General features: G+C 36.0%; 1 protein-coding gene across 4 annotated transcripts; it reads right to left on the bottom strand.

The window, feature by feature from the left end:
* LOC109831920 (RNA-binding protein 28-like) lies at positions 290-10,402 on the bottom strand. 4 transcript variants are annotated; one of them, XM_020399396.1, is made up of 19 exons: positions 10,230-10,402; positions 10,046-10,106; positions 9,425-9,461; positions 8,208-8,338; positions 7,973-8,089; positions 7,787-7,874; positions 6,778-6,911; positions 6,380-6,519; positions 4,937-4,987; positions 4,749-4,831; positions 4,621-4,675; positions 4,425-4,536; positions 2,739-3,261; positions 2,403-2,616; positions 2,247-2,317; positions 1,884-2,052; positions 1,674-1,803; positions 985-1,388; positions 290-822 (listed from the first exon to the last, which is right to left on the bottom strand). In XM_020399396.1, exons 1-19 carry the CDS (start codon positions 10,350-10,352, stop codon positions 496-498), a joined length of 2,970 nt encoding a protein of 989 aa, XP_020254985.1. In that variant the 5' UTR covers positions 10,353-10,402; the 3' UTR covers positions 290-495. The 4 variants fall into 4 exon arrangements, with proteins under 4 accessions (XP_020254985.1, XP_020254986.1, XP_020254987.1 ...); XM_020399397.1 differs by having other exon boundaries at positions 290-816; XM_020399398.1 differs by having other exon boundaries at positions 290-813.

The following is a 10,408-nucleotide window of genomic DNA, read 5'->3' as shown; positions in this document are numbered from 1 at the left end:
AAATTTTAGACTAAAATTAAACATTTATCAATTAAAATATATAAAATTATTAGTATAAATTATACATTCACTCTGAACAAGCATAAATTTTAGACAATTATGTCGCGGAAGTAGCCAATTCGGTTATTTCGGATCCAAATATTTTGGAACCGAACCGAACCGCCAAAATTTAGTTGTTTAGCTCGACTGTGCTCACCCGGGTTATCTCTGAAAATCATATGAAACTAAGTCATCAATCATCAAATATCCGAAGAGTTAACAATACCCAAAGACTACTAACTCACTAGAGTTAACACTATCAAGAGGAAGCATTGCAGTTTTTCATTATCGGACTATGATTGCAGAAGGCAAACGTGAAATGTAAACTCACATCAACTTTATACTAACTTAACATCCCGGATACAATTAAGACAATAAATCATAACAGAAACACGAACCCTTATAACAGCAGTATTAAGTATACAAGCAAAATTTCATTCCCGAGAAATCTTCGAACTATGATTCAAACCATCTTCTAACTTCTCTACTTCCAGAACTCGCAGCGTCTTTAGATTTATCAGAACTTCGCTGCGAGAACTTGTTACGGTACTTTTGTATGAGCATATCAAGCTTATCCTCTGCTTCTCTATCTGAAGCCCCGGCTCTCCTCCTCTTTGCATTTTTTGTTTCCTTCTGCTGCTCTTTACCAGCATTTTGGAATTTCCTCTTATTTGAGGTGCCTATTGGTTCTTCTTTTGGCTCCAGTTCTTCGGTTTGTTGTGGTTTTCTTCTCTTTTTTGAAGTAAATTTTGCTTCTTTTTTCAGTCGACCTCTCTGCTGCAACTTGGCAGAAGAAAATAGCATTCATATGTGCTTCGCATAAATAGAAGTAGGGTATTAAAAAGAGGCATACATACCAAGTGGGGAGAGAAAATCTTATACTTGGCAAAAGAAAATAACATTCAATAGAGGGCAGATTTTTTTTCACCGCATATTGATACTAACCTTTTCAGTGGTTTGCTCAGCTGCAACTGGCCCATTCTTTAACTTGGCTGAAGAATCTTTATTTCTTCTTGAAGTCACATTATCTTTCGTTCCTTCGCTAAGTTCAGAATATTCTTTAAAAGATTCCTTATGGCCTTTCTTAGATTTCATGTTTCTCAACTTTTTCTTATGACTTCGGTTTGTGTTAGCATCTTCTGTTTGAGATGAAGAACGGTGTTCCTTCATGCCTTCTTCTAAGCTGCCATGATTTTCATTTGAAGAATCCAACTTAGCTTTCTTGTGCCCCTTCATTCCATCTTCTAAGTTGCCATGACTCTCATTTAACTTGGCTTTCCTGTGCTTAATTTTATGGATGTTCTCAACAGCAAATTCCACAATAGGTCGATACTCTGGGCCAAAAGTTTCTGTGTCACAAGGACACTATTATATTAGTGACTACAAGGAGGTGTAAACTTAACTAACGAACTTCGAATGAACGTTAAGGAAAAGTCAGGAAGAGTAATGGGCAGAAGAAACCCAAGGGCAACTCAATCAATCCTAACAATTATGTTTAGAATGCAAAATAACCACATCTTGATGAATCATATAACTCCAAGAGAATATTGATTCTTAAATGGCAGTTTAAGGTTGCTATTGATTGCAATGGTTATTAGAATAGAATCAATTAACTCTTTCAAAAACCTTTTTACCTGGATTATTGTTAAGAACCCTAAGGGCTACAAGCGCATGCTCGTGTTCTTTGAAATCAACAAAAGCTACAGCACGTGGGTGTTTCTTGACAACAGCCTGTCCTTTTTTGACGTCCTTTAAGAGTTTTACCTGGATGCAAAGAGTGTAACTATCAGGAAAACCATCAACATGCAAGGCAATGAACATACTTTCACCCAATGTAGGCAAACCATTTGAATAACAGGCTGCTGCTTTGAAGCACGAAAAAGAACAGCATCTATACAGAGCTTCTTCACATCCTCTTCTGACATTGTCTTGGGAAGATTGTAAATAATAATTCTAGTTCTTGATACATGAAATTTTGGAGAACGAAGCATTTCTGCCTTCTTCTGGGCCAACCTATAAGAAAAGGGTCTCAAAATAAATTGATTTATCAAGGCAGAGAAGAACCAATGATCCAATGTACATATGGTGTGTGTTTTTGAAGCACGCAAAAGACAGTTGGGTCATGTCATCGTCATATAACTTGAAAAAAATGAACTCAGCAAAAAAATTAGCATGGACAAATTCTAAAATAAAGACGAATAACATACACTTCACGCTTCTTCATATCAAATTCTGATACGCCTTCAGCTGCTGGAGAGTCGGCCAGAATTTCACCTTCCTGCTTTTGTATAAAATGATGTTATCCTTCTTCCCAGAAAATGATATGATTATATGCATTTTCAGGAAAAGAAGGGACAAATTACCTTTGCCAAATATAAATTACGACGATCTTGAACCTCATTTCTTGTCTTCTCAAGGCCCTTTTTATGAGCTGAATCCTTGTCCAAAGCCTTCAAAACATTGAGTGATCTCCCCTTCATTACAACTCCCAAACCAGAAGCAGCATTTGCTGCAGTAACTGCCGCATCAGCTGCAGATGTCTTACCAAACCTTAAGAAAGCAGTTCCTTTGGGTCGTCTGTCCAGTCAAAACCCACCAGCATGTTTTTCCAATTAAATTAACTAGATAGTAATCTTGATACATCTCATGGTCTTGATATTAAAGCTCAAGCCCTAAAAAAATGTAGAAATGCCACTTACTTGGTGAGGGGATGAAGGACAGGAAGAAAAAATTCCACTTGCCCAAATACTGAGAACCTTTGCTTCACCTCTTCGTTACCAATATCATACGGAAGGTTGCTTATGAAGATTGTCCTCTCCAAATCACTTTTGCTCTTGTTGAGTTCTTCAGGTGTTTTTTCAGATCTTTTGGTATCTACAGTGGACTTCGTTCCAGGAACAGTAGGTTCTTTGCTTACTTTATCACTTGCATTCAGTAATTCTTCAGTGCCTTCAGTTTTCTTCGAGTTCCCCCCCACTGATGGCTGAAATCCAGTTGAGGCTTTAATAAGATTATCTAGAACCTTTCTTGCAACTTCTGCCTCCTTTTCAAAATTTACTTCTGCAGGAAGCATGCTACTCTCATCAGCAGCTGACCCTTTCTGAGTTGTATAAGTTTCTTCAGAAGGATGCTGACTTTCTCCTAGACCACGATCCTCAACATCCTCAATACTCGCATCATCTTCACAAACATCATCCTCTTTGTCACTGTCAACTGATTGTCCTACAACAAAATAATATTTACCAGAAAAAAAAAACAGTTTACGTAAAACATGTACATAAAAGACAAATTCGTACCTAATATTTTCTGTGTTTATTTTAAATTTTGTAATGCAGAAATAGATGAGACAATAATAGGGTTACATGCTATCCTAGAAATGCTGAGAACAACTTGGTGCGTATATCACATAGGCTAACAAACATTAAGAATGAACTATACAAAATTTAATTTCCAACAGCATAAAGATGAATCTGCTTAAACTTAGCTGCTTTCACAAAGTGAAAACGGCTTTATGGATAAAAACATAGGTTAAAACGTAAGTCCTAGCAAACAAACTTAATTATTGGAAGAAATAAGGATTCCAAAATTGATTCACGGTAAACCTAGATGGATAAAGAAATGACTTTTAGATATGTAGCACTTGTTCATAACTCAGAAAGCTTAAGGTAGGATAATGAAAGCTAAAAGTTAGCGAATAGACATGCACAACAAGAACTGAACAGGGAACACTAAGGAGTGGTGCTCGGTTTCATATGGATGTACAGGCGTGTGCGTGTGCACAGAACTGAACAGGGAACACTAAGGAGTGGTGCTCGGTTTCATATGGATGTACAGGCGTGTGCGTGTGCACACATATGTATTAGGTTTACAAATTTAGAATATTTTGATCTTTCTTGCATATGCATAGTATTATGGCTTATAAGCCAAGTATTGTTTCATTATACTCTAGCGAAATTGATCCTGCATCCACCAGTAGATCAGAAGTAGTTGAGTTGAAGGCATTAGCTCCAAGAACAAATAAAGACACATAGGTCGGTGCTTGGTTTAACCAGATAAATAAGAAAATTTAAAAACAAAACAAATAAGGATGTAAAGTTTAATTTAACTGGCATGATAAACCTCACAAATTTTAAATCAGCATGCAATCACTAATAGATATTTCAAATTCAATGGAAGGCTAAAGTTCTAAGTCTCACATGAACATCATTGTTAGTGATCTCAAACAAACATCATAACTAGAAGTCCAAATCTAGTAGTTAGAAAGTTATCCATTACAACCAAGAAACATAGCACATATAAACAGGGATAATGCAGCCAACCATATACTATTATTTTGAGATGAAAAGCTAAAGGAAAATACTGAAGATGAAAGGAGTATAACTTACCATCTTGCAAAGAGGTAGATTTTGTAGCAGCAACATAAATTTTCTTCTGGACAGCCCAATCCACGGCAATAGATCTTTTCGCAACTACTCGGCCATTGATATTTTTTATGGCCTGAAAAGGAAAGTCTCGCTACTAAGATAATTTTTACTTTTACTCAAAACTTTGTCAAGACTATTGAATGATCAGAAACCATACATTTTCAGCATCCCTCTTGGACGTAAAAGAGACAAAAGCAAAACCCTTGGACAACCTGAAAGACATAAGGGATCAATAGTGGCATCAAAAATCAGATCAAAGGAAAAGAGAGATGAGTTTTCTAGTACCCTTGTTCTGAAACATGTGGAATGTATACATCCCAGACAAATCCTGCGGAGGAGAAAATATCTCGTATCTCATTAACTTTAATCTGCATATTAATTTTACTTCAGCCTGATCGTTACTGTATTCATAAAAGGTGCAGTTGGGAATTGGGAGATATCAAAAGGTAGAAACAAACAGAACAATGCAATACCTTAAACGGAAGATTCCTGACTATCACTTTCCACTTGCTTATCTTAGATCCCTGAGTCAAGCCATAAGAAAAAAATATATCAAACAAAAAAAGAAAGTAAAAGAGCGACCAAAATAATAAGGATGATGATGAGAAAAATGAAGACGATGATGACATAAGGATGAGCACCTAACAGATATCAAGATTATTCCACAATTACATGTCAACCAAATATATGCTAGCTACAAAATAATCTCAAAGGCATAGAAACCAACCATAAAAATTCCAAAAATATAATGTGCTAATACAACAGTGACTTATAATTCACAGAAAAAACAGAGAACTTAAAAGATCACTATCCAAATAAGAGTAACAAATTAAGTTCATTCTTTACCAAATAGGACCACATAATGTTCTTCCAAGTCAGCAAAGCATTCGAGTTTTATATCACACTTAAACATGCATCCTGAAAAACAATCATACATATGAAACAGCTCAGCTGAACATGCTTCACGAATTTAATTTGTGACACCTTCAGTCACAAACTTACACAAGGGTAGCCAAAAAAAATTAAAGGATAAGTCAAGCATAACTATTAGTGACAGAGTAAAGAATCCCCCTCCTCCCAAATATAAAAGATTAAAATTTAAAATTTAAACATTAAGAAACCAACATATATCAACAATAACAAGAAGAAGATCCCTCCTCCCAACCGAATAGTAGCAACACTGATAGCAGTAGAAGAAGTAATCAGCAATAGCAGCGAAACAGGAGCAACAGCAATGATCTTACATAACTTTGATAAATTTTTACATTGAAGGCCAAGGCCAAAATTTCTATTTTTCAGAGTTCTATGGCATCTACTCCTCTATACAAATGGGAAAACCCAAGATTCACTATTCATGCTACCAGTAGAATTTACTGTGGCATAATTAATATAGCAAACAGAGATGGGGTACTGTAGCATTTTAAAAAATGTCATTGTAACACACTGGAATACTGTAGCAGAGGCGGATCTGTAGCAATTCAAAACTTAAAAATTGTAGTCGCATTTAAAATCAGGATTACTGTAGCGAAAAATAATAATGTGCCGTGCTTTGCACGGTGTTCACGACTAGTTAACTGAATATGAAGTCAGATTACTATGAGTACACAAGTGCATCCAAGAACTTCAGGACAATGATAGTAACTGACTATGAAGTAAGATTACTATGAGTACACAAGTGTGTCGGAGAACTTAAGGTTAAGTTTGACATAGTCTAGGAACATGTTTATAGAGCAACCCAAACTATGACAAAAGATGCAGCCATCTAAAGAAAGCATGTCAACTTGCAGCTAATATTAATTTAAATACAGTATGTTGATCTTACAAGCTCTGCACTGAATTATATATTTATGAACTAACAAATTAAAAAATGAAGAGTCAAAATATCAGACACAAGTATGGTTCACTGAAAGATATACCTCCCCACCGAGTTGGCGTGCCCACACACGCCCATTCTTTATCTCTTGCTGATGCAACAATCCTACGCAACGACATGCCGACTTGACACTTGCAAAGAGTACTGCTGCAGCTTCTGGTTTGCATCCATCTCGAGCAAGACCTAAAGCAGTCTCACATATGTTATAATTATAAAGCCCTCAGTAAAGTTCATCATTTTTATTTAATATGCAAGGAAATTAGGTAAATTGATATATGAACTATGATTTTACCCATATAATAAGAGAGATAAAAGGATCTGATAATTTCATTGATGCAATAGCATAATCAGATACACTACAAGGTCCGTCATGATCTTATAATACATTTCCAATCTTGCAATTAAGAATATTATGGGCAGAAAGAAGCAGATATTACTAACCATGAAGTTCAATTTCTTCCTTTGGAAGGGGATAAGTTACAGAGCATAGTGTGCCAACCTCGCCAGCTCGATGGAATACTTCAACTGCCATCTCGGAACTAAGAAGACCACCAAATACTACTGTTCTAGCAACCCTTCAAAACGAAAAAAATATATATTAAATCAGTCATATTATGAAGGAGATTTCTGCATGTGTTTTTTACAGTAAAATGAAGAATTAAGATGGGCATAGTTTAGACAGGTCTAATGATGAGCAAACACTATTCTAAACAACTACACGGGGATGAATATGATCCAGACTTTGTAGCAGTTTAAGTCCATAAGGATCTTTCCTTCCAAAGTCATAATAGGGGATGAATAAGAAAAAAGGGATTACTGTAGCAAAAATACCGTGCTTTGCACGGACCGCAAACTAGTAGTTTATATACTCAAAACTGATATAAAGGTTTCATCAAACCAAACATTCTTTTCAGTTAATAGTGTTTCTTCTCAATGTTCTCATACTTATCCAACCCATATTTATAAGTAGTTTAAGTAAGATTTAGAAGTTCTATATTTCTCTTTTTAAGTTGACAAATCAATGTGTTGCTTAACCTCGTGTATACCTATCTATAGAAAAAGTTCAAGTAAGATTTAGTCATAATAAAACTTAAGGTTCAGTTTAAATACAAATAGATGTTTAACATTGTGAACCCTATGTATACAGAGTTAAATGCAATACTAAGGTAATATATCCTTATTATTCTTGCAACAGCAGGGATTGAAATTTTGAAACACAGCATTCTTGAGAAATATTTAACTTCTAATAGTAAGAATAGTGCTTTATGGCGTAACCTTGTCTTACATTTGGACAAGGAATCTAGTATGAGAAGTTAACAATAAACAAAAGGAATCATGAAAAAGTGTTCACAGTGAAATTCAGGGACCAAATCAGACCAAGTTAATTCAACTGCTATTGAATCAATGGAATTGCATCTCAAAGAAAATGTCCACAAAGATAACATGTTACCTTTGCTTTTCTGAGCCTTTTGCTTTATCAGTAGGGACACCATCAGGTTGTGGCATTTGATGAGCGCCACCAGTTGCTGCTAAAGTTTCTGAAATAATCATCAACTTAATAAATTTTTAAGCAGTCAAAGAATCTAAATAAAAAGATAGCAGGACAGACTGAGTGAAAATGGAAAACAAGCTAAACCTGGGGCCTCTTGGTTCTTTTCTTGCGGATCTGGTGTCTGCGTATTTTCATTGTGTTTCTTTGGACCAGTAGAAAGAAAAACTGAATCTTTATCTGCTTTTATCTCCTCCGAACACACTGCAGAACAAGAACCACCACCAAATTTCAGAAGGCTCACTAATACTGAAGGTAGACAAGAATTACAAAGCAAAGAATGCGATGATAACAGATGCAATCCTGAAATACTATGTTTTGCCTTTATTTTTCTTTTCCTGACGTTGATCCCTAGGAAGGCGATGCATTGCAAGCTTGACTCTCATTTTTCTACCACCTATGGCTGATCCATTTTTAACTTCAATGGCACGTTTAGCATCTTCCACAGAAGCACTGCAAAGAACGAAGTCAACCTTTACATCAAAGACATGGAGCATAACACGCAAAAAACCTTAAAGATTGAGATTGCTCATGTGGAAGTTAAAATCTTAGCTCTAAATATGAGCTCCCAACTACCGGAGACACGTAGAGGACTAAAGTACCAAATAGATTATTATATTACAAAAGAGGAGTTTATGCAATAAACAGATTAACAGACACAGACTCCAGAATGAATTAAGATGTCAGCTTGAGAAAGATGAAGATGGTCATTTTGCATTAAAAAAACATCAACCGGTTATCCCAAACTACTTGAAGACAATAAAAAGAAATATGAGATATAGTTCACAAGTAGTGCATATGATGATTTGTGCCGAAGAGGATGTACTTTCTAAATGACCAGAGACCTTATGCAAAAGATATAGAGAATAAGGGGTCTGTTGTATCCATTACAGACTTCAAGAAAATCTCAGCCTTAGTCCATTCGAGGGCTACTGGGTAACTTCCATAACTTAGTGGTAAAGATAACATCCTTCAAGTATACTTAAAAGTACAAAATCCTTCCCAAAAGCAGGGCCAATAAACAGCTCGATTTTATTTTCTAGCAAACAAAATCACTTGCTAACTGTCCTAACTAAATAGAAATTGAGATTCCTACAAACATAGCATGCCTCTAACTCAAGTTCAACCTAACAAGGCCTCGTTTGTATAGAGCCAAGAACTCCACTCAATTCTAGGATGGCAAGCTCTGCATATCCCAAGAGCAGAGAAGATTGCTGGTCCGTACAATGAGCAAGCCATGTATGTAATATATGAGTTAGAAACAAAGACATGCTAGAATGAACGAAAGAAAATAGAGGATGTTGTCATGTTTCAACTTTCAAGAAGCATCAAAAGTCCAGTTTAAGAAGAGCTCTATCGTGTAAATGTGTACCTGAGCCGAGTAAAGCATTTGAATGTCAAATTATTTATACCTTTAACCCTAAATTTTTGAAGGAAAAAAATGATAAATCTAAATATTATTGCAAATTGTAACCAACTGTAGAGACCCTTTTAGCTTAACAATATCAAAAGAGAAACAGAGCAAGTCTATAAACTTACAATTGGACAAACCCAAAGCCACGAGTTACTTCTGAACCTGTAGGCAAGAAAGTGTGTAAGAAACACGAGATTATCTCATATATCATAAGAATAGTACCGGATGCACATAACAAAAGCTATTATAACGCAGAAAATCATGATGTCTCTCAAAGGAGGAAAACCAAGAAATTTCCAAATTGCCCTTCAACACAGGTCTCCAGAACAATTCATCCTTCAAAACTGTCTTTCTGAATACACGCAAGTAAACATAAAGAATATACAAGTATGAAAAACGACGTGAAATACATAAGAACTGCATGTTCTCAACCTGAAATGGCTGCTAATGTTCAAACATGGTTCCATGAAAAATCCAGTGCTACACACAAATCTGATGCGCACAGGTCTTACATTGACTTCTATAATTATTTCAAGAAATTATACAACTCTTGGCTTTCTTGTCTTCTCCCATTCCGTTATGCTGCTTAGCTATCAAGCCAATGAATATAACAACAAATATATGAATCCCCAAACTATTATCTTTTCAATCACATCAGAAAGTCCCATATACCAACATTCTGCAGCAGTAAATCTTAAATCAATTTTATTTAAAATGCAACAATTTGCACTATGTCAACTACCCACCTTGATGGGTTACCATAAAGCAGCGCTTCACAGGGCCCACCTCGACGAACGCTTCTTCCAACTGAATCAAACCCCAATAAGATTAAAAAATAATAATAATATTAATAAAAGGGAGAAAAACTCGATGAGCTACAAATTCCAACAAGAAATCAAACAAAAAAAGAAATAGAAGAAAGAAACGCACCTCTTTGGACTTGAAAGAATAGGGGAGGTTGGAGACAAACACGGTGGCGGGACAGTGCTGCTGCCCTTCGTCGGGGCCCCGAGCGGGCCCACCACCATTCTCGTTCCTCTTACGCTTTCCCATCAGCTCTATTGATACAGTAATCTCCGGCGACGAAGAGGGGCAGGGATTAGAAACCG

The sequence above is a fragment of the Asparagus officinalis genome, chromosome 2 (genome assembly GCF_001876935.1).
Source record: "Asparagus officinalis chromosome 2, Aspof.V1, whole genome shotgun sequence".
NCBI classification, from domain to species: Eukaryota; Viridiplantae; Streptophyta; class Magnoliopsida; order Asparagales; family Asparagaceae; genus Asparagus; species Asparagus officinalis.
Note: the sequence above shows the minus strand (reverse complement) of the source record. Positions and strands in the feature narration are given on the sequence as shown.

What these genes read in the sequence shown, in the direction of transcription:
- LOC109831920 (XM_020399396.1), bottom strand. Translation starts at nt 10,352, where the DNA reads ATGGGAAAGCGTAAGAGGAACGAGAATGGTGGTGGGCCCGCTCGGGGC. An exon ending in GGAAGAAATTGAACTTCATG is followed by an intron (nt 6,520 to 6,777) that starts GTTAGTAATATC and finishes AGACTGCTTTAG; the next exon opens with GTCTTGCTCGAGATGGATGC. An exon ending in AGCAGCCTGTTATTCAAATG is followed by an intron (nt 1,804 to 1,883) that starts GTTTGCCTACAT and finishes CTTTGCATCCAG; the next exon opens with GTAAAACTCTTAAAGGACGT.